The sequence below is a fragment of the Macaca nemestrina genome, chromosome 10, assembly GCF_043159975.1.
Source record: "Macaca nemestrina isolate mMacNem1 chromosome 10, mMacNem.hap1, whole genome shotgun sequence".
Lineage (NCBI taxonomy): Eukaryota > Metazoa > Chordata > Mammalia > Primates > Cercopithecidae > Macaca > Macaca nemestrina.
Genome location: NC_092134.1, coordinates 7,759,934 through 7,784,590, shown reverse-complemented (window position 1 = coordinate 7,784,590; position 24,657 = coordinate 7,759,934). Strand labels below are relative to the sequence as shown.

The window sequence follows — 24,657 nt, the reverse complement described above, 5'->3', positions numbered from 1 at the left end:
CTTGAATCCCGGAGGTGGAGGTTGCAGTGAGCCGAGATTGAGCCATTGCACCCCTGTCTGGGCGACAAGAGCGAAACTCCATCTAAAAAAAAAATTACTGGGCTCAAGTGATCTGCCTACCTTAATCTCCCAGTGTTGGGATTACAGGCATGAGCCACCATGCCCAGCCCTCTTTCACGTACTTAGAATCCTGTTTAATACCTCAATATTTTTTTGTACAAGCCCAGATACAAAAACAAAGGGTTATATAACCTTTTGTCGACAGGGTCTAACTGGTTCACTTCACTTCATTTTTTTTTTTTAAGTTTTTTTAAAAACCGAGGTTAAAAATGGCCATACCGCCCAAGGTAATTTATAGATTCAATGCCATCCCCATGAAGCTACCAATGACTTTCTTCACAGAATTGGAAAAAACTGCCTTAAAGTTCATATGGAACCAAAAAAGAGCCCGCATTGCCAAGACAATCCTAAGTCAAAAGAACAAAGCTGGAGGGATCATGCTACCTTATTTCAAACTATACTACAAGGCTACAGTAACCAAAACAGCATGGTACTGGTACCAAAACAGAGATACAGACCAATGGAACAGAACAGAGTCCTCAGAAATAATACCACACATCTACAGCCATTTGATCTTTGACAAACCTGAGAAAAACAAGAAATGGGGAAAGGATTCCCTATTTAATAAATGGTGCTGGGAAAATTGGCTAGCCATAAGTAGAAAGCTGAAACTGGATCCTTTCCTTACTCCTTATACGAAAATTAATTCAAGATGGATTAGAGACTTAAATGTTAGACCTAATACCATAAAAACCCTAGAAGAAAACCTAGGTAATACCATTCAGGACATAGGCATGGGCAAGGACTTAGTGTCTAAAACACCAAAAGCAATGGCAACAAAAGCCAAAATTGACAAATGAGATCTAATTAAACTAAAGAGCTTCTGCACAGCAAAAGAAACTACCATCAGAGTGAAAAGGCAACCTACAGAATGGGAGAAAATTTTTGCAATCTACTCATCTGACAGAGGGCTAATATCCAGAACCTACAAAGAACTCAAACAAATTTACAAGAAAAAAACAACCCCATCAAAAAGTGGGCAAAGGATATGAACAGACATTTCTCAAAAGAAGACATTCATACAGCCAACAGACACATGAAAAAATGCTCGTCATCACTGGCCATCAGAGAAATGCAAATCAAAACCACAATGAGATGCCATCTCACACCAGTTAGAATGGCAATCATTAAAAAGTCAGGAAACAACAGGTGCTGGAGAGGATGCGGAGAAATAGGAACACTTTTACACTGTTGGTGGGATTGTAAACTAGTTAAACCATTGTGGAAAACAGTATGGCGATTCCTCAAGGATCTAGAACTAGAAATACCATATGACCCAGCCATCCCATTACTGGGTATATACCCAAAGGAATATAAATCATGCTGCTATAAAGACACATGCACACGTATGTTTATTGTGGCACTATTCACAATAGCAAAGACTTGGAATCAACCCAAATGTCCATCAATGACAGACTGGATTAAGAAAATGTGGCACATATACACCATGGAATACTATGCAGCCATAAAAAAGGATGAGTTCGTGTCCTTTGTGGGGACATGGATGCAGCTGGAAACCATCATTCTCAGCAAATTATCGCAAGAACAGAAATCCAAACACCACATGTTCTCACTCATAGGTGGGAACTGAACAATGAGATCACTTGGACATGGGAAGGGGAACATTACACACTGGGGCCTATCATGGGGAGGGGGGATGGGGAGGGATGGCATTGGGAGTTATACCTGACGTAAATGACGAGTTGGTGGGTGCTGACGAGTTGATGGGTGCAGCACACCAACATGGCACAGGTATACATATGTAACAAACCTGCACGTTGTGCACATGTACCCTAGAACTTAAAGTATATATATATATAAATAAAACCCAAGGTTAAGCTCACACAACACACAACCATTTTAAAGTGTACAAGTCCGTGGCATTTAGTACATTTACAGTGTTGCACAAATACCACCTCTGTTTGGTTCCAGAACATTTTCATCCTCCCAAAAGGAAGTCCCGTACCCACTAGCAGTCACTCCCTGTCGCCCCCAACCCCTGGCAAGTCTGCTTCTACTTTCCATTCTATGGATGCGCTGGTTCTGGCCATTTAATACAAATGCAGTCATACAATATGCACCCTTTTGGGTCTGGCTTCTTTCACTTGCACAGTGGTTTTAAGGTTCATCCACACTGTAGCCTGTGTCAGTGCTTTGCTCCTTTTTCTGGTTGAATCATCTTCCATTGTCTATCGGATGTGCCACCTTTTATTTATCTGTTCATCTGTTAATGGATGTTTGGGTTGCTTCCACCTTGTGGGTATTGTGAATAGCACTGCTGAGAACATTTGTGCACAAGTATTTGTTTGAGCATCTGTTTTCATTCTTTCTGGTATACCTGGGTAGTTTTTAAAAGCTCCATATATGGTTCTAATGGGAAGCCAACTGGAAAGCTATCAAAATTTTGAGCCCAGAGTTCTGAGCCTGTAAAAGATTCTTTTATTTTTAGTCAAATGGCTTCTAACTGATCACTCTCTGGCTTCTGGTTCAGCGATGCCTTCTCCAGCCCAGACATTCTCTATAAATTACTGTGTGTTTTTTCTGCCTAGCACTTATCACTCTCTGAATGAATCTCCCTTGTTGCCTGGATAGAGGGTTTACTTGTACATGATCTAGCTTCCCTTGCTCTAGGTAGAGTGTGATCTCCTTAAGTATAGATCATGACTACCTTGCTCATTCATCCGCCTGTATTCCTAGAATCAGGGGAGGTTCCTTGTGGCCAGTGCCAGGTTAGAATCTACTTTACAAAAATGGCAGATGCTAGGTTGCCACCAAATCTGTCTTTAGGATAACTCATTCATTTATCAATCTATCCAAATGGATGGATTTAGTCATTCAAATATTGATTGATGCTTTTTGTGTGCCAGTGTACATAGAGAACGATAGTACCCCTTCATCAATGAGCTCTCAGTCTACTGGGGGGATAGACAGATAAATAATTCCAGTACAGTGCAAGGAGTCTTCTGTGGAGGTCTGAATTGGGAGCAGAAGCCATTAGGGTTAGCTTCAGGAGGAGGTGTTAGTTAGGACTCCTTCAGTTGCAAATGACAAAAACCCAAGTCAGACTGGCATAACTGAAAGAAAACATCTTTTGATTTATGCATCTGGAAAGTCCTCCTAGGCTTCTGATATGGCTGATCCAGGGCCTTAATTGCCATCATCAAGACCTAGCCTCCCTCTGTCTCTCAGCACTAGTTTCTTCTCTAGTGGATCCATTCTCAGGCAGCTTCTTCTAAAACATGGCTATTGGATAGACCTCGTATTCCACCAGCTGAGCAGCCCAGCAGGAAGAGAACACCTCTTTCCGATGGTTCTCACAAAAATCCCAGTTCTGACTTTCATTGGCTAGCATTAGGTCATGTGACAATCCTCGGACCAATCACTGTGACTCGGGCCAAGCCTAGGTCATGTGCCTTCTCCTGGAGGAGGGTGGGGAGGGATCCCTCTGGCTGGACCACTTTATATAGAGTGGACAGGAGGCCTCCAAAGGAGAAAGGCAGGGCATGGTTTCCAGGGGAAGGGGGAATGGCTGCTGTCAGGCCCAATCAACACTTACCCACTCTAGCAGTCAGGCTGGTGCCAAAAAGAAGATGAGCTGGATATTTCCTAGTTGCCCTCTCCCAGATTCATTCTCCACCCTTCCTTGAGCTTTTCTGTTCCCTGGAAGCTGACCCACAAGGGCTGCAACATCTGGACTTCCCTGCCCTTCAACTTCCAGATGGATTTGGACAATGAGAGACCGGGCTGGAAATGAGAGGGTTGGAAGAGAGACTGGGGGCACTGCTTCCCTGCTCCTCTGTGCTTGGTCACCACATTTCTGCCTGGGGCTTCGCCTCCCTCTGAGACTTCTTTTCTAATGACGAAGCCTCTTCTCCCAGCTGCAGCCCTCACTGGTTCCGTAACACCACTCTCTCCTTGTCCCTTGAGGCTCAAGAAGTAACAGCTTCCCGGTATGGCTGGCCTCTTGGTGCCACACCTACCCTGACACTCCCTTGATGCTTCTCCACTTCTGTAAATAGACCATTGAAATTTCTTCCTTCGAACCATCATGGGGGGCAAATTCTTTTTCCTGCCAGGATTTCTATAGATATGAAGGAGACATTTGCGACTGCATTAATTTCCTGGGTCTGCTGCAACATAGTGGCTTCAAATGACACAAATTTATTATCTGAAACTTCTGGAGGTCAGAACCGGAAATGGGTGTCACCCAGCTAAAATCAAGGTGTCAGCAGGCTGCATTCCTTCTGGAGGTTCTATGGAAGAATCTCTTTCTTTGCTTTTACTACCTTCTAGTGGGTACCTGCATTGCTTGGTTTGCGGCCTTTTCCTCCATCTTCAAAGCCAGCAGCATAGTATGTTCTCTTTGGCTCTGACCTCTGCTTCCACCCTTCCATTTTCTCTGACTCCGACTCTCCTGCCTCTTTTCTTTTCTTTTTTTTCTCTTTTTTTTTTGAGATGGAGTCTCGCTCTCTTGCCCAGGCTGGAGTGCAGTGGCACAATCTCGGCTCACTACAACCTCCGCTCACTGGGCTCAAGTGATTCTCCTGCGTCAGCCTCCCGAGTAGCTGCGATTACAGGCATGTACCACCATGCCCAGCTAATTTTTGTATTTTTAGTAGAGATGGGGTTTCACAATGTTGCCCAGGCTGGTCTTGATCTCCTGACCTCAGGTGATCCACCCGCCTTGGCCTCCCAAAGTGCTGGGATTACAGGCGTGAGCCACTGCGCTGACCCTCTTTTCTTATAAAGACCCTTACACTGGGTCCACCTGGATAACAGAAGGTAATCGCCCCAGCTCAAGAGCCTCAACCTGATCACAGTCTCTGTTGCCAGGAGGGCAGTGTTCCAGGGATTAGGACATGCACATCTTTGGGCACCATTATTCTGCTTACCACAGCCAACTTTATCTGCCCCTTCTTAAGAATCTCTCTGCTCTTTGACCTCTGAACTTGGGCATTCCTGGAAGCCTTGATTCCATCTGCTTCCTGTATTAATTTGGGCTACCATAACAAAATTACCACACAGAGTGGTTTAAACAACAGAAGTTTCTTTTCTCACCATGCTGGAGGCTGGAAGTTCAAGATCAGGGTATTAGCAAGGTCAGTTTTTGGTGAGGGCTCCCTTCCTGGCTTGCAGACAGCAGCCTCCCCTCTGGGTCCTAAATGGCAGGTAGAGGGTGGGTGGGGAGGCTTGAAGCAGGGGAGAAGCTCTCTCATGTCTCCTCTTAAAAGAACAACAGTCCAGGCCGGGCGCGGTGGCTCAAGCCTGTAATCCCAGCACTTTGGGAGGCCGAGACGGGTGGATCACGAGGTCAGGAGATCGAGACCATCCTGGCTAACACAGTGAAACCCCGTCTCTACTAAAAATACAAAAAATTAGCCGGGCGCGGTGGTGGGTGCCTGTAGTCCCAGCTACTCGGGAGGCTGAGGCGGGAGAATGGTGTGAACCCAGAAGGCGGAGCTTGCAGTGAGCCGAGATCGCGCCACTGCACTCCAGCCTGGGCGACAGAGCGAGACTCCGTCTCCAAAAAAAAAAAAAGAACACCAGTCCTGTTGGATCAGGGTCCCACCCTTATGACCTCATGTAACCTTAATTACCTCCATTAAGGCCCAACCTTCAAATATAGTCACCTTAGGCATTGGGGCTTTCACATGTGGCTTGGGGAGGTGAACACAAAACTTCATTTTGTAACATCTTCCTTCCCCTAAGCTTTATTCTCCAACCCTCAGCCTTGGAGACCTTCTTTGTGTCTTTGTTGAGAAAATCAGAGCTGAGATGTCTTTCAGCCTTGCATTGCCCTTGGAATTATTCCATTATCATGGCCTGATTCTCTCTGCTCTGTGAGTGTGGGCAAATTGACAGGATGTTAAAGGATGTTCAAGAAAAGGTCACTGATAACAGGCCTTTGATTAGTTCCTGAGAAAAGGAGTCAGTGATTCCTTTTCTGAGCTGGAATGGCGGGGAGTGCAGCCGTGGGGACTCGGAGATCCTTCTTCCTGCCAGAGACTCCACAGATGTCTGGACCCAGGGGCTCGGGTGGGTCCACCTTGGCGGCAAGCTGGCCGGAGGCATCATGCAGCTCCTTCATCATCCTCATGCCTCCTGCGTGGCTGGGCAGGATGCAGTGGCCACTGGCTGCGATCTTGGCGCTTCACAAGCTGGAGCAGTCAGGCGCTGAGCCACTCGGCCGCACAGATGCCTTCCCTGTATGCACTGGCTTGTAATTAAAACTCAACTTGCCAGTCTGATTGGATTAAGCAGTTAAATTCATCTGGAAGAGTTTTTCATCTGCATTGTGTAATTAGCAACATATGATGCTTGTATTAGCTCAATTAAAAGTTATGGTGATTAATATGGGTATCAAAGCAGAACCATAAATCAACAGATTCAGGGCACTTGGAGTTCATGGGCTGGGAGGCAGAGAGCCAGCTGCAGGCCATACCTCAGTGGCTGGTAGGCAGGAGGGTGGGGAAGAGAGGCCAGGCTGGGGGCCAGGTACATGGCTGGGTAACTCACTCTCCTCTCTGAGCCTCAGTTTTCCATCTTATATTACTGGGGTACCAGTACTTTTAGGTCATTCTGAGTTTCAGGGCCTGGGATGGGGTATGTGTAGAAAGTGTTCTCTTTTCTCTATATACTCCTTCCCTTAATTCTTTGTTTGTTTTGAGACAGGGTCTTGCTCTGCCGCCCAGACTGGAGTGCAGTGGCACCATCTCAGCTCATTGCAGTCTTGACCTTTCAGGCTCAAGTGATCCTCCCGCCTCAGCCTCCCGAGTAGCTGGGACTACAGGCAGGCACCACCATGCTTGGCTAATTAAAACAATGTTTTTTTATGTAGAGATGGGGTCTCACCATGTTGCCCAGGCTGGTCTCAAACTCCTGGCCTCAAGTGATCTTCCCTCCTTGGCCTCCCAAAGTGCTGGAATTACAGGTGTGAGCCAACACGCCTGGCCTTCCTTCCTTTAATTCTAAATGCACTGACAGGCATTATGTATCAAAATTAAAATGTCCATGACTTGAACCCAGCAATTGCACACTGAGATATTTATCACACAGATACATTTACATATGTGCAAAATGTCTTAGTAGTGACTAGAGCAATTGTTCGTAAGAGGAGAGATTTGAGGATAGCCTAAACCGATTAAGCAAATTATGACATGTCCATGCAAGGAAATATTTTGCAGCTGTTGAAAAATGAGGCAGGCCCATTTTAAGGGAGATGGAACTGTAAGATGTGCTTTTAATGCATACGGCGAGATGTAGGGAGTTAGTACTGCCAAGTGTGGACAAGAGAACAATACACATGTATATGTTTGCAAATATGTGGAGGATACCCTAAGGAGTCCTGCAAGATGGGGGGGAGTTGGTTACCCTCCTGGGAGGGTAATGGGTTGCCTGGGGGACAAGGGATAGGAGGCGATAATGTTGTACTGTGTGCTTTTGTACTCTTGGAATTTCATGCCATGTGCATTTTTTAACTTAAATTATTTAACAAAAATATTTTTAAAAAAGGCAAGCTCTCCATCCTCTTTTCCCCTTAAAATGAGAAAAAAGGGCCTATTCTAGTATTTTCCATAGATTTTATCTTTTTGTCCTTGTGACCGAGAGCTTCCAGAGCTATTTTTCTCTGCTGTGAAATTGTAATGTTTTGTATCTGGCTTCTAGATTTCCAGTGCAGAAATGAAATCTAAAAATCTCAAACGCCCACGACATGGCATTCTGGGGTAGGAGGGAAGCATCCCCCACCCTGGCTGTATTCTTCATTGTCGGTTGTGACTCGGATTTGGTTGTGGACCAAGATTATGAGTACAAGAAGGTCAGTGTGGGCTGTTCCCATCAGCTCCTTCGATTGGGCCGCCCAGGATCCCACCGTGAACTCGAGGCTGGTAAATTCTCTAATCTGCAAGAGAAAAGTACTTGGGATGGGTAGGAGACAGGGAGGGACATCTCTCTTGTTGAAGCTGTTTTTTTTTTTTTTTTTAAATTGGAATTACCCAGCAATTCTACTCTTAGGTTTATATTCAAAAGAACTGGAAACAGGTGCCCAAACAAAAACCTGCCCACGAATGGGAGGGAAATAGGGAGTGAGCACTTAATGGATACAGGGTCTCCTTTTGGGGTGATGAAAATGTTTTGAAACTAGATAAAGGTGGTGTTTGCACAACAATGTGAATATACTAAATGCCACTGACTTGTACCCTTTAAAATAGTTAATTTTATACCATGTGAATTTCACCTCAATTTTAAAAAATGAGAGCCATCTGTGGTGAGAGGTCCTGAGCCTCTAGATTAGTCATCCATTGCTTAAGATATATTGCTGGAGTGTTGCAATAAGTTGCACTTTTTTCCCTTTAAATGGATAGCCATGATGGCGAGGTTTCTGGTAGCATCTCAGGGCCACATGGCAGAGACGCAGAAATGCATTCCCAGGGTTTGGGTGAAGATTCTGAATGACACTTGACAGCTCGTGATGGTCTCCGCAGAATTCTGTTATCTTCCTTGAAGCCCGAGGAGAATATCTGGGGGACCTAGTGCATTCTGACTAGGAAGTCGTATCTCAATTAGATTTCTTCCTGTTAATCAGAAGGGTGCTTAACCATGTGGAAAATCAACTGAAGTGTGCCTGGAGTGGGCAGCTGTCTGTTCTCACCTGGCATCTTGGGGGACCTGTCCTTTCCCTAGGCACAACAGAGGTATGATGAGGCTCCCTGGATCCCCAGAGCTGGATTGGGAGGGGCCTCTTCACACCTCTGTTGTGTGTGGGGGAGTGACCTGGTCTTTCTCAAGACCTGGTCCTCCAACCCTCCCCGCCAGGCTCTGGGCTGCCCATCTCCTTCCATCAGGTCCACTTTGGTTTCGAGAAATTCCAAGAGCCCAAGCTGAGACTGGTCTGTGATAGAAGACATTAGGGACTTATGTCCTGGTTTTCCCAGCCAGCCCTGGTTTACACCTGGCATACTCAACAGCAAAACCTTTCACTGTCACAGGTGCCTCAGTGGCACTGGATCCATTCAGTGGGCACCCTAGGATCTGTGTATCTGAAGGATCCACTGTTTCCCCCAGGGATCCCCTAGAGGGATCCTTTTATATCTCATCAATAGTGACAGCTAACATTTTTGGAAACCTGCTGAGTGTCAGTATTTGCCAAAAGTATTTACACACACGAACTCATTTGATTCTCATGACAGCCCTATGAAGTAGGCATTCAACCTTTTCTGTCCCATCCCTTGATGTCCACAAGGTGACCTTTTAAAGTTCAGCTCTGTGGATTCTTCTAGAGTTTGTTTATGTAATATACAAGCAACTACTAATACATATTTTTATTTTCTCCACTTTTCTTACAGCAAGAGTAGCATATTGCCTGTATTATTTTGTAGCGCACTGAACACCACATCTTGGTCAATGGAGGTATTTCTCATCAAGGTTTGGGAAGGGGTCTCCTTCCTTCCTCAAGCCACCTCGTGTCTGGGCTGAGGTTGTTCTTGCCCCAAACCACATCTGTGAGAACCAGGGGTGACCCAGCCTCACCGTCTGGAGACACGTAACGAAGTCTACGGGATTTTGTTTGGCTGCAAACCTTTAACAAGCTTTCAAGATAATGCTGTTTCTTGGAGGCTCAGCCGCTGCTTAAACAAGTGCAGATTAAATGCTTGTGTATTCTGTATTGATTTGATCTGGGCATCCTGCCAGTCTCGGAGAAAGTGAAGATGGCAATTCAGGCCCTTCTCTGTCGGCATTTCCAAGAGGTCTGGAATGAGAAGCTGACCAGGCTTGGGTTTTCTAACAGTGGGAGGCAGGCACTACGGAGCTCCTGGTGTTGACATTCTGTGGTCAGGCAGCCATCAGCAGGTCCTGGGGCCACGGTAGCCTCCTAGGTGATCTCCCTGCCTCCACCCTCGTACTGCCGTGTCTGTTTCCCAGATGGTAGCCAGAGTGTACTTCTTAAGCTGCTAAATCAGTTCACGTCCCTCCTCTGCTCCAACCCTCCCACGGCTCCCAGCTCACTCAGAGTAAAACCCACAGCCCTGAGCTTGGCCCACAAGGGCCTCTCCTGCCTTACTGGCTCTTTGTCAGCCACTGGCCTCCTGTTGTCCCGAAGAGGCCCAGCACCCATCTGCCCCAGGGCCTTTGCACGTGCAATTCTGTTTGGAACGCTCTTGCCCAGTGTGTGCGTGGCTCACACCCTCAGTTTGTCATGACTTTAGCCACATGTCGTCATTTTAGAGGGGCTGTCCCTGAGCACCCCGCCTACAATAGTGCTCAGCTCATTTCCTGCTTCATTTGTTTTCGTAGCCTTTCTGTCCAGCTGATGTGACATATCATTATCTGTTCATCTGTGTTTTACGCTAGGATGTCAGCTTTATGAGAGCAGTGACCTCATCTGTCTAGTTCATAGATATATACCCAGGACCTAGAATGGTGCCTGGCAGATAGTAGGTTCTCAGTAAATGCTAATGGAATAATGTTCTGCGAGCACTTACTTAGTTCTCTACTCAGTGCATGAGGATTCAGAGTGGATAACACTTGCCCCTTGTCTTCAAAAGGTTCCTGTCTAGTTGGAGAAATGAGTGGTTATTTTCTCCACTGGGTTCTGTGGGCACAGTGCCTAGGGCTCATGACTATATCCAGGCCCCCAAAAAATGTTTGAGAACTGAAAAAGTTATTGGTTCTAAGATCTGAAAAGAAAATGGTAATATCCAAACAAGTGTTCAACCACAGTTTTTCCCAATTTATAATTTTATGTAATACAGATTGTAGGAACATTTCAATATGTTTAGTACAGTAGAAGCCTGTAAAAGAAAGAATCCTTGAGAGCTAGGAAGGTCTTAAAATGGCCTTGGAGATAACTGGCCTGCCTATAACAAAGTGATTAAACAGAGGGTGCAATTCACCCCTGTACGAACAGGAGAAATTCAGATAAGGGACATTCATGTGGAATTCAGAGAAGGCTTCCTGGAGGAGGTGTAACTTGCGTGGGACCTTGAAGGTCTCGTAGAACGTGGACAACTTGTGGGAAGGGAGATTGGAAGGAGGAGTAGCTTTCCTGTATTTGTGGGCTGGAGCCCAACTAGCATGGTTGGGGCAATCCAGTGAGGCTGGTAAGATGACGCCCCCTCATGGAGGGGTCGTGGAGCCCCAGGACTGCAGTTCAGACATAGAGGGCTGCTGCAGTCTCCCAGGGTGATGAAACTGGCTTGGGGTAGACTCTTGTAAAATCTTCCCTTTGAGACTTTGCATAAGAAAAACGGGATTGCTGTCAAGGCCCAGCGTATTTCAGGAAGAAGGTGAGAAAACAGCCCTTTATTAGAAAGGGGGGAAAGGGAGCAGTGGGTGTTTGTGACTCCCAGGGGACAATATGTTTCTTTGCCTTATTTGCTATATAGTTTAAGCTATGTGTTTGTTATTTATATTTTTATCCCTGTTTTCTTCCCTCAAGGACTCAAGGCAGCAAACAAAGAAATCAGTATAATAAGATTAAAATGATTAGGACAAAAGGAAAATAAGGGAGAATTGCATAGTCACTATAATGCTGGGGTGGATCAGCACCAGAAACGTATGCCAGGTGATTGTAAATTTGGCCTTGGGTATCCTGGCAGCCAAGGTGACTAAAGAAACAACTGCACAAACCAGGCTTTCCATAAATATAGGGACTCCATACAGCAATATGGGGGATTCTCACTATCTGAACATTTGTTCTTGGAACTGCTTCAGGTATTTGTTTACCTGATAATTAAATGTCAAAACACGAAAATACTTGCCAATGAACTGACTATTTCTATTCTAAATTTGCTTCCCACTCAACATCCGTCTAGACCAAGGGTTCTTAGCCTTGGCGTTATTGACATTTTGGGCTGGATAGTTTTTGGTTGTGGGGCTGTCCTGGGAATTGTAGGATGTTCAGCATCATCCCTGGGCCCTCCATCTGCTAGATGCCAGTAGTATCACCCACCCTGCAGTGTGACAACCAAAAAGGTCTCTAGACATTGACAGATGTCCCCTGGGGGCAAGACTACCCCCATTGGAGAACTCAGTGGTCTAGGGTAAAATATTGTGTCTGTTCTCACTCATGCCATTTTTTCACTATTCTTCCTTTGAAGGATCAGGCAGGAACTGTGGATTCAATACATTACATAATGAGCTGTAAATTCAGTGCAGATCATAAAGTGAAATTGCAAATCTTGCAAGAAATGTAGGATTTCAGGAAGTCGATGAAAGTGATGTTGGCAGATTGCCAGAATCACAGCAAGACCACTGACCAGTGAGGAACTCTCTCAGCTAGGGCACTTAGTGCTGGAAGAAAAGGAAATCGACGAACTAATGGATGCTTCAAAATAAAGTGATCTGAATATCAAAAGAGTAAGAGATGACCTTGAGGAAGTTGATGATGCCTTGAAATATTTTAGCAAAAATGCACTTTTTATGATCATGTTACAGAAGTTAAATGAGAAGGGAAGGAGATTGCATCCTGCTTTTAACAATTTTGTTGGACGAATTAAATGATTACCTTCAACAGTGTTTTCTTGCTTTAGTCTAAGGATTGACCTGTAGTTGCAACTATAGGTTGCAACAATATTTTGGGAAACAAAACAACAGACTTATTTGTAAAATTTTTACTTGATTTTTCAAGAAAAATTTCTAGTCATGCCTTAACTTTTTTGTGGTAAAATACACATAACATAAAATCCATCTTATGAAACATTTGAAAGTATATAATTCATTGGCATTTAGAATATTTAAAATATTGTGCAACCATTTTACCACTAATTCCAGAACATTTTCATCACCCCAAAATAAAATCACACCGTTTAACAGTTACTCTCTATCCCACTACCCCCAGCCCTTGCCAGCCATTAATCTACTTTCTGTACCTGCAAATTTGCCTATTCTGAACATTTACTAGAAATTGTGCAATATGTGGTCTTTTGTGTCTGGCATCTTTCACTTGGTATAATTTTTTTTTTTTTGAGCCAGAGTCTTACTCTGTTGCCCAGGGTGGCATGATCTTGGTTCACTGCAATCTCTACCTCCCGGGTTCAAGTGATTCTCCCGCCTCAGCCTCCCGAATAGCTGGAATTACAGGTGCCTGCCACCACACCCGGCTAATTTTTGTATTTTTCGTAGAAAAGGGCTTTCGCCATGTTGGCCAGGCTGGTCTGGAACTCCTGACCTCAGGTGATTCGCCTGCCTCGGCCTCCCAAAGTGCTGGGATTACAGGCGTGAGCTGCCACACCTGGCCTGATGTTTTAAGGTTCAACCTCATTGGAGTATGTGTCAGCACTTCATTCCCTTTTATGGCTGAATAATATTTCATTGTATGGATATACCACAGTTTTTAATCCATTCATTTGTTGATAGACATTTGGGTTCATGGACATTTGGGTTGTTTTTGCTCTTTGGCTATTGTGAATACGGCTGCCAGTAACGTCCCTGTATGAGTCTTTGTACTCCTGTTTCCATTTCTCTTCGGTGTATACCTAGAAGTGGAATTGCCGGGCCATAGGGTCATTCTAGGTTAAAGTCATGTCTTTTTCAATCGTGAAAATTCAGTCTTTGTTTTAAGTGAGTCCACTTTAAGTGGACTTCCCAGGGTGCCGACTATTTTCTGATATTAAGGCCTTCTAGGAGACAGCTCTCCTTGACCGGTGTGCAGTGCTGAAGCACTCATCCCATTGTCTTTAGGTGGGCGACTGTCTTGTATGAGGCAGGACTTCTTGTGCTTCCTGAGGGACTGGAGCTGCCCAGGCAGACCCTTCCCTGCCTGTCTTCGGGCAGCACTTCTGAGGGCAACTGCTCCAATGGACAGTGGACTTAGATGTGTTTTAAGAGGAAGGGCAGAAAAAAACCCCAGCTGAATATCTGATGCAGTTTCTTTTAGAAAGCCTTTTTCCTCTCCCTTCCCTGGCCTTTTCTGGCCACTTAAAAAAATAATTGTTTTCTTGAATCAAAGGCAGATACATGGTAAAAATATGCCACCAGTATAAAAGGGATATCTGTTGAAAAGTAGGTTTTCTGTTCCATCCCTGACCCCAAGACTGCAATACCTAAACATGCACACACACACACACACACACACACACACACACACACACACACACACACTTTTTTTTGCATTCTTTCTTTCCTAACAGAGATCTTCTAAAGAATCTCCTAAAGGGGATTGCTGTATCCTGGGAGATGTAGACCTTCCTCATCCTTTCTGGTGGAGGTGTGGGATACCATGTGCAGTGGTTCAGGTGGAATATGGAGTGGAGGGAGGAGGGCACAGACCTGCACACATGTGCACATTCACATACCCACAGTGTGGTGAGGTCCAGTTCCCAAATCAATCAGCTGAGGATGAACAAAGCCTGGTCAAAAGTGAGGTGGCTGCCCAGGGCAGGGGCAGATGCAGTGATTCTTGGTGTAACTTCCCTGGGCTCCCAGAGTATATAGCAGGGTGAGAGGTTACTGGCCACGTAAGCAGGACCAGCCGCACCATTTGTGAGGCCCAGTGAGAAATGAAAATGCAGGTTAGAAAACTGTCAAGAATTTCTAGAGGGCAATAGCAGAGCATTAAATCAAGGATAAGGGCTTTCTGAGATCAGGTCCCTGTGTGACAGCAGAGGCCACTCACACACGAAGCTGGCCTTGCACATAGGCAAGTTTTGCTAGAGGTGGGAAGTTCATTTCTGGCTGTGCTATGCCCCCTTTTTTAAAATATTTTTTTTAAATTAAATTTAATTTTTTGTACTTTAAGTTCTAGGGTACATATGCACAACATGCAGGTTTGTTACATATGTATACATGTGCCATGTTGGTGTGCTGCACCCATTAAATTGTCATTTACATTAGGTATATCTCCTAATGCTATCCCTCCCGCCTCCCTCCACCCCACAACAGGCCCTGGTGTGTGATGTTTCCCACCCTGTGTCCAAGTGTTCTCATTGTTCAATTCCCACCTATGAGTGAGAACATGCAGTGTTTGGTTTTCTGTCCTTGTGATAGTTTGCTCAGAATGATGGTTTCCAGCTTCATCCATGTCCCTACAAAGGACATGAACTCATCCTTTTTTTATGGCTGCATAGTATTCCATGGTGTATATGTGCCACATTTTCTTAATCCAGTCTATCATTGATGGACTTTTGAGTTGGTTCCAAGTCTTTGCTATTGTGAATAGTGCCGCAATAAACATACGTGTGCATGTGTCTTTATAGCAGCATGATTTATAATCCTTTGGGTATTTACCCAGTAATGAGATGGCTGGGTCAAATGGTATTTCTAGTTCTAGATCCTTGAGGAATCTCCACACTGTCTTCCACAATAGTTGAACTAGTTTACAGTCTCACCAACAGTGGAAAAGAGTTCCTATTTCTCCACATCCTCTCCAGCACCTGTTGTTTCCTGACTTTTTAATGATTGCCATTCTAACTGGTGTGAGATGGTATCTCATTGTGGTTTTGATTTGCATTTCTCTGATGGCCAGTGATGATGGGCATTTTTTCATATGTCTGTTGGCTATATAAATGTCTTCTTTTGAGAAGTGTCTGTTCATATCCTTTGCCCACTTTTTGATGGGGTTGTTTTATTTTTTCTTGTAAATTTGTTTAAGTTCTTTGTAGATTCTGGATATTAGCTCTTTGTCAGATGGGTAGATTGTAAAAATTTTCTCCCATTCTGTAGGTTGTCTTTTCACTCTGATGGTAGTTTCTTTTGCTGTGCAGAAGCTCTTTAGTTTAATTAGATCCCATTTGTCAATTTTGGCTTTTGTTGCCTTTGCTTTTGGTGTTTTAGTCATGAAGTCCTTGCCCATGCCTATGTCTTGAATGATATTGCCTAGGTTTTCTTCTAGGGTTTTTATGGTTTTAGGTCTAACATTTAAGTCTTTAATTCATCTTGAATTAATTTTTGTATGAGGTGTAAGGAAGGGATCCAGTTTCCGCTTTTTACATATGGCTAGCCAGTTTTCCCAAGCTCTATGCCTTTTTTATGTTTTGAATTTCCATCATGTTTCTGGAAGAACTTACTCCATTGCAGTGGGCTGACTGCTCTAACAAACAACCCCCACATCTCAGTGGTTTAGTCCAATAGAAGTTTGTTTCTTTTCCATGGAACAGTTCAATCAGAGTGTGAGGCAAGCCTTCCACATGGTGACTCGGGATTCTTCCATGTTGTGGCTCACTTACCCGTCGCAGGGCTTGCAATTCTGTGCTGGGTCTCTGCATGAAGGAAAACAAATTTGCACATTCCCACATATGGGCCAGGTCTGGAAGTAGTGTACCTCCTTCTTACTTGCAATCCATTAATTCAGGCTCAGTCACATGACCACTCCTAGCTGCAAGGGTGACTGGGAAATGTAGTCCACCTGTGGGCCGAGGACAAACAGTATGGTCAAATCACCATCCTAGGGGAGTAAGCAGACAAGATCTAGGTTTTCTAGCACAATAATTCTGCTCTTAGCTTCCTATCAATCTACAAATTCCATTTTACCCTCTGATGGACATTTGCACTATTTCTAGTCTTTGCCTTATGCAAAGGAAAAAGAATACCGATAGTGTCCTTATGTGTACCTCTCTGTGGGCTAGTTTCAAATATACCTGTTTGGTTTTCATTTAAATGCAGCAGCACCATCAACTCCCCATCCATGTAGTAGCTTGCTCTCAGCTAAGGGTATGGAACTTGCATACGACAGAGTCACACAAGGTTGTGACAGACCAAATAAAGGGGCCTGAGTGGGAGTTAGTACCCCAGCTTCCAGCCCCACCTCCACCTCGGCCCTGCTACCTACCCTCTTCGTTAAGGGGTTGGGGCTGATGATAATATTAGTTTACATTTCTTGAGCACTGGCTGTGACACTTTTCTCCTTGCTAACATTTCTTGAGCAGTGTCCTAAGCTCTATACACACATTCCCACATTTAATCCTCACACGGCAATCCTTCTGAGGAGGGCACTATTGTCTGTCCTGTTTTGTAGACGAGGAAACTGAGGCACAAAAATGGTCAGCAAATGCCTAAGATTATGCGGTTCTCATGTATACTCCCTTCCAGACAGAGGAATTAGGAGAGTCCATTAAGAAGGCCTCATGGGCACAGTGGTAAGAGGCTAGCTTTAGAATCAGGGATTGGTATAGATTCAAATCTGGGTATTGCTGGTTCCCTTGGGAAAGTCCACTCTTCCTAGGTCCTCAGTTTTCTCATCTGTAAAGTGGGGGTAAAATCTATGCATCAGGGTTTATTGGATTGGTCATTCCTTCATGTATTCATTCAGCCAGTGCTACGCCGGCACTGGGGGGAGAATCAATCTGACCAGGTCCTAGATGTCACATTCTACAGGGAGAGTTCTCTAGGATGAGAGAACTCTCTCATTAGAGAGAGTTAGAGGTGATGCATGCTTAATGCCTAGCTGTGCCTAGTGCTTTCTAGGCCCTTGGGGACTGGTTATTATAATAGTGGATGGTTACATGTGTTGTAAACTGTTAAGTGCTGTAACGGTGTTAGGTAGCAATAATATTGAAAATTCTATTTTCACTTAAGGATGTCCCCGATATGTGAGGCAGTGATGAAAAGTGCCAGGAATGAATGACTTCCAGGAGACCAGCTCCTTGGGGTGGGATGACTCCACCGTGACTTTCTGCACTGTCTCCCAGCATCGCCCAGTGGGACTGGGGCCCAGTTGCCTGCAGTGTTCTGTGCCACACACTGTCCTGGCTTAAAAGGGGACAGTGAGAGCCAAGTTCCATGGGGATTTAATACTGGCTGAATTTGTCGAGGTCTTACTTGTGGGAGGAAGCACTTCACATGTATTAACTCATTTAATCCTCACAAAACCCCATGAGAAAGGCACTTCATTATCCGCATTTTATAGATGGGGAAAATGAGGCACAGAGTGGTTGAGGAACTTAGTCAAGGCCACACAGCTCCAGAGTGGCAGAGCTGGGATTCAGACCCAGGTGGTCTGGCTCCATAACCTGTCATTTTAATTACTGTGCTCTGTGGGCTCTTGTGACTGGATCTGGATACTGGGTAGGGTTGGAAATGCCTGCCAGGCAGCAAAGGGCAGACTCCCTGGAGTCCAAGAGGGGTGGGGTTGCAGGTGCTTTGGAGATCTATTAGGATGGTTCCCTCTTGATCTCAGTGTCTCCCCTCTCTAAGGATTGCACAGAATCAGCAGCTTAGAGACCAAGACAGATTCAGCATGCTCTCCCTCCGTGCCCTCACCCCCTTGCCATTCTTATGCAGGTCCAGCATTCCATGGTTGACACCTGTGAGTTTCAGTGTGGCCATCAGCGCTGCTCTGGTTGTGTGTAGGGCTGAACAAAAGTACCAGGAATGAATGACCACTAGGAGACCAGCTCCGTGGGGTGGAATAACTCCAAAGTGAATCTCCACACTGTCTCCCAGTGTTGCCCAGCTTTGCCCAGCAGGACTGGGCACTAGTTGCCTGCAGTGCCACAGCACTGTCCTGGCTTGATAACGTACCCTTTGTTGACTTCTTTCTTCTCTCTTTGTATTTCTCCATTCCTCACACGATGCTTCCTGGAATCATCTCCAAATGAAACACCTGTACTCTAATTATTGTCTCAGAGCTGCTTCTGGGGGATCCCAAATCGAGACATCAAGAGTAGCTGGAATCTGCCACCTCATTAGCAAAGTTCCTGGGAGCCAGTGACATGGAAGACCCCCTCTTTCCTCCTCTCAGTTTCTGAGCCTCAGAAGATGGACTGTGAGGCGTCACTGAGCTCGGACTGGACAGAATTCCCTTGGCCTCTGGCTCTTCACCCTGCTGCCCTGGTTAGCACCCTGGGGCTCCAGGACCACGTGTGTGTGAACAATTGCAGATGGTGGGTGAGTGAGGAGGAATTTGGCCCTGGGCTCTTGATTAATGGAGAGCTGTGGAGGTCAGCACCTCTGGGATGGGAAGGCAGCGGCAACCCTCTTGGCCGCTGACCCAGAAAAGATCTGGGGGAAGAGTCGAACAGTTTGGGCTGTGATGCTCTCCCGACCGCAGCATTTCTTCCGTGCTTCTGTTTTGACCAGATTGATTGGAAAACACAGGGAGGATAAAACTCAGATGCTTCTGCCACAGGGCTGATGGGCAGAGCTGGACCTGTTCAGGCTTGTTAGGATCAATTCTGTGGTTGGCACGTGTGGGGACATGGTGCATGGAAGGTTGGATTGAATGCTCTCTGCAGCAGACGTCGCTGGCGCCTACCCACGGCCGTGACCCCCTGTTGACTGCTAGAATAGCGTTTTGTTTAGGAGGTGATGGGCCCCCGCTCCGGAGAGGGATCCTGATTGGTCCAAACCGATGTATCACTCACTTCCCTCTTTTCCAGTGATTGGTTTAGAAGTGGCCACGTGACCAGGTGCTGGCCCATGAGATAGAACCGAGCCTGTGTACTGGGGCGGGTTTGACTAATTCTCTCCCTAAGGGAGGAGTCAAGGAGGAGAAAATCCTCTTGTGTTCCCCTCTTTCCTGTTTGGATGCAGACCCTGAGGACCTGACCAACTAGAGCTGCATAGCTATGGTGCCGCGGGCGAGGGAGACCTTGCCAGCACGCCGAGGAGGGCAGACGGGGAGCTGGAAGGAATCCCAGGTCCCTCATGACGCAATTGAGTCTCTTCAGCAGCCTGGCCACCGCCCACCTCCGAGTTTCTCGTTAAGTAAATAACACATGTCCTTATGGCTTAAGCCGCTTTTAGTGGGTTTTTCTGTTATTTCAGCCAAATGCGTGCTGATGGATAAGGTCACTATTCTCGAGAAGTCTTTCTGGGGAATTCTTTAATATTTTAACACTTGATCCAGGACTTGCTTTTTAACTCTCGGCACTTTACTACCTTAGAGCATACTTACATTTTGTGCCTGTGATTCAGTCAGTGCAGTGAGTCCTGGCCTCAAAGGTCCTTACTGGCACTAGGTTCGTTCCTCCTCCATTACCTGCCTCTTACCACACAACGTTTTAATCTGTACTAGTTGAAAATCTTGTGGTTGTCATTAAGAGAAACCCACTGCAACTGGCTAAATACATAAGTAAATTCTATCTACCTATCTATGTATCAGTGTATCTATTTATCATCTATCGTTTATCATCTGTCTATAGAAAAACAGTCAAATAATTTATTGACTCAGCAATGAAAAAATCAAGGCACAAATCTTCTCGTGTTGCAGCTTCAGGCATAGCTGAATCCAGGGGCTCAAACAATAACACTGGGAATGTCCTCTCTGGCTCCAGGCTTTGCTGGCGTCTGTTGGCCGTGTTTCGGCACAGGTTTTCCTCATGAGCTATCAGGATGGCTGCTGATGTTCCCAGCCTTGCATGCTCCCAGTCGCCCAGCTGTGCACTCCCAGTGGAAAGAGAACAGCTGTTGCTCAATAGATTAATCATTCCTCTCCTAATTTCGTCTAAGGGGTCCCCCTAAGGGCATGTGGCCATCCCAGAACCACTTATTATTGTGCTCAGGAGGATAGAAAATGCCGAGGCAGGAGCAACCTTAGGTCACATGCTGGTGTGGCAACCAATCTCCCCGAACGCCAAGGGCCGGGAACAGGGCGGAGGATGGTTCCTCAAAGGAAAGCTGGGCAAGATGAACAGAAGAAGGAGAACTGGAGCCCAGGCAGGCAAAAACAACAGATGTCTCCTCACAGTCTAAGGTATTTTGGGAGGAGAGGAGACACTGCAGATTTCCTCTAGTTTCTTTTTTTAATTGCTAGTTGTAGAAACTTTTGTTAAAAAACCTTACACGTGAGGCTAACATGTTAAGGAGAAGGAGGTGCTGCTTCTCAGGTTGGCGCTGCGGGGAGGGGTGTGGTGGCGTCTCCTCTGTGTGGAGCGGTGGAGCAGTGCTGCTTCGAGTGTGGCCCCTGGACTGCAGCAACAGCATCTGGAAACCCGTTAGAAATGCAGGTCCTCAGGCCTCGCCCTGGACCCCTGCAACTAGAAACTCTGCAGGTGGGCCCCTGTGTTTTAACAAGCCCTCCAGGTGATGCTGAGCACGCTGGAGTTTGAGAACCACTGCAACGGTGAAGACAAAGGTGAACCTCAGTTGGTCTGGTTGTTGGTTCATGGCCTGTCCATACTGTTGTTTACCCTACCTGTCCCTTTGGTGAGTTATGCTAATTTCTATGGCTGCCATATCAAATTGCCACAAATCTGGTGGCTTAACAAAACAGAAATTTATTATTTTGCGATTCTGGAGGCCGGAATTCAGAAACCAAGTTTTTGGTAGGGCCACGCTCCCTCCAGAGGCTCTAGGGGAGGCTCCTTCCTTGCCTCTTCCAGCTCCTGGTGGCTTCTGGCAATCCTTGGCGTTCGTTGGCTTGCAGTTGCCTCACTCCTGTCTCCGCCTCTGCGGTCACATGGCTGTTTTCCGTGTGTGTGTGTGTGTGTGTGTGTGTGTGTGTGTGTGTGTGTATCTGTGTCCCGCTCCTCTTCTCATAAGGACCCCAGTCATTGAATTTAATGTTTATTGGCTGGGAATTCATCAGGAAAATTCCATGATCAGGAATTCTCTATTACAGATATTTGTCTCAAAAAAAAAAAAAGGTAAGTGAAAAGTGATAAAAGCAAAAAGTTATTTTTTTTCAAGAAGATATTCTTAGAAGAGGATATTTAAGAAATCAACTGACCAATGCAGTATGACCTCATCTGAGCTAATGACATCTGCCAAGGCTCTATTTTCTGGGCGGATATGAGTTTTGAGGGGAAAGGGCCACTGTGCAACCTACTGCATGAGTGACCTTCCATGGTCCAAGAAATGTGGGGTTTTTGGACTACACTGAGCGCTAAGAACTGGAACTCCAGAGCTTACTTTGGTCCACACAGGAAAACTTGAGCACATTTGTCTTAATAAAAATGATGTGAATAATCTGGCACATTTATATTGCCCATGTCCCAGTGGTTTTTGAAACATATTTTTTAGTGGTGGAACTCTTTTCTCCCCCTAAGAAATATTATGCAGGAACATAGGCTAGAAAACACAGCCGCTCTGATTGGAACCAGGGTAGAAGCTTGCTAAGGCATATTTTTTAAATTCTAAGATTTCACAGAACAAAGTTTGAAAGCAATTGCTTATACATCTTTTTCTTTAAATTAAAAAAAACCCCAAAGGCTTACAGTCTTTGTACTGATCCCTATTAATACTTTAAAAAATGCTTGTACATGGTAAAAACAGTTCAAATAGTAAAGTTACAAAATAAAACTTCTTTTGTGGTCCACCCCCACCAGAACTCAGTCTTTCACTCTGAAAATACCACCTCTCCATAATTCTAGAAAAATATATGCACAAACCAGTCTGTGTATGGGTGTGTGTTTGTCAAATCTATGTGAAGAAAGGCACAGTATTTGCACTTTGATATAAAATATTTAGTTTATATTCTAGAACTTTCCACACGTATGCACATATAGATCTACCTTATCCTTTGTAATAGCTGTGTAATAGTCATTGTCTTCATATATTATAATTTATTTAGAAAATCTCTCCATTGACGGGTGTTTATGTTGTTTCTAGTTTTTTTCCTCATTATAAACAACGCTGATGTGAGCATCTTTGCCTTTCCTTTGTGTTATCACCATCTCACGGTTCTTTGCTTAGATTCTTTTGTTTAATTCTTTTTGGAGCTCTCCAGTAGAGTGTGTCCATTTGAAGAAGACAGAAGTTTGAAAGTGAGGTGGCAGTCCCATATTACAGTCAGTTGATTTCTTAAATATCCTCTTCTAAGAATATCTTCTTGAAAAAAAAAATAACTTTTTGCTTTTATCACTTTTCACTTACCTTTTTTTTGAGACAAGTATCTGTAATAGAGAATTCCTGATCATGGAATTTTCCTGATGAATTCCCAGCCAATAAACATCTCCTGATTAGTTGAATTATAAATTGGCATTGGGAGAAAGTCCTAGGCGCAAATATAGAGTTGACACCGGCTCGCCAGACAGACAAGGATGTGCTGTAAATATTGGGATAGGGTTAAATGTGCAAAGTCACATTGTGCATTTTTTTCTATCTCATAAATGTATAAATAGCCCCCATGTTGTTCCTAAGGACCCAAGCTTGACTTGTTCGGGCAATTAATTAACTGAGGTGTTCGGTGAAATGGCTATGTTGTTCTTTTCTGTTTTTAGCTCTGGCAAAAGCATTATTATGGACTCTTCTAGCTAATGAGAAGATCTTCCTGATGAAAGTTACTTTGGTATAAAAAGCTCTAGCCTGGAGAAGTTGGGAAAGTCATTTTTCTCCCAAGAGTCTCAACTTCCTAATCTGTGAAGTGGGTTGGTCGGATCAGATGGTCTTCAAGACCTTTCCAGTTCAGCGATTCCATACCTCTTTGAGTGTCATAGTGGCCTGTATATGTGTCTCTGATGTCCCTGGCTTGGGGTTTTTTTTCCCCTAGGTAGGTCAGTGTGTTAATTTTGGCAAAGGGGACTTATCCAGGCCAGGACAAGGATTTTTTAACTCACCCCAGTGTCTGAAACAAAGTGATTGCTGGGCCCTCAGCAGTCATGTAGAAGTAGGTTTGGATGTGTGTAGCAGAGAAAACCAAAATAATAATGGATTATACAGGATAGAAGTTAATTTCCATCTCTCACTACTAATGTGGCTCCATGATGTCAAAAAGACCCAAGATCCTTCTAGTTTCTGCTTTGCCATCTTTGGCTTGTGACTTCCATCCTCATGGTCACCTCATTGTTGAGGATGGCTCCCAGAGTTCTGGCCATCATCTCCACCTTCCAGGCAGGCCTTGGAGGAAGCAGATGTCCCAATAGCTGTTTTGACTGTCTTCAAGTTATCCTCTGAGAAGTCCCACCCCGTGAGACTTATATCCCATGCTCTTACTTATATCTCATTGACCAGAACATAGTCAGTGGCCACACTTAGCTGCAGGGAAAGACAGAAAAAGGAATTTTCAGCTGCCTCAGATGAACTTGGGGTTCCTTTCTTAACAAGGAAGGGGTGGATGGATGTTGGCATAGGCAATTGAAAGTATCTTTTAGGACCAGGATTTGGCCATTTAGTCTGAATCAAAACAGACTTTTCCACTAATAGGCTTGGGACTTCTCCCGTTGATTGGGTTCGGGGATGTGGAGCTTCTCAGCCACTGCTGAACTGATAATGCTTTATGCTAAGGATCCTCTTCCTGGAGCCTGAAATCTCCAGGTCAGCGGATTCTGTCTTATTCAACTGCCTCGCCATAGAGCCTGGCATGGTGCTGGCCCATAGCAGCCATTTCGTGAGTTCCTGTGGTCTGATCATGGCATTTTTTGCTGATTTTAAAGGGGATAGGAATTTCTCTTATGGCTTCTTCTTATGAAGATGTGTATAAGGGTTTATCTTTCCCACTAGACACCAAGAGATTGCTGTAGTCAGGGATGTAGATATTTTTCCTGGGACTCTCGTAGCACAGCTCCTGGCAGGCAGTTGGTCTCTGTAAATATTTCCTGGATTATATTCTGTCTGGGGGCAAGTGGCTGTGGCCAGGGATAGTGCTGGGCTGTGTGTGATGTGATGAAGTTCGTATTTTTTGCATCCTCCTTTTGTATCTTTGCCTTTCTCCACTTCCTGACT

General features: G+C 45.0%; 1 protein-coding gene across 5 annotated transcripts in view; it reads left to right on the top strand.

Moving 5' to 3' along the window:
* The window catches only part of LOC105493580 (transmembrane protein 132B), a 504,000-nt gene that overhangs the window by 61,149 nt on the left and 418,194 nt on the right, over positions 1-24,657 (top strand). Inside the window, exon 1 of one of the 5 annotated variants that reach the window (XM_011761343.3) lies at positions 15,642-19,756. The exons of the other annotated variants lie outside the window; for them this stretch is intronic. Within the exon in view, the coding sequence (XP_011759645.2) occupies positions 19,702-19,756 (55 nt within the window). The 5' untranslated portion in view covers positions 15,642-19,701. Of the gene's footprint in view, positions 1-15,641; positions 19,757-24,657 lie in introns of those variants that run through there. 5 annotated transcript variants of the gene reach the window in all.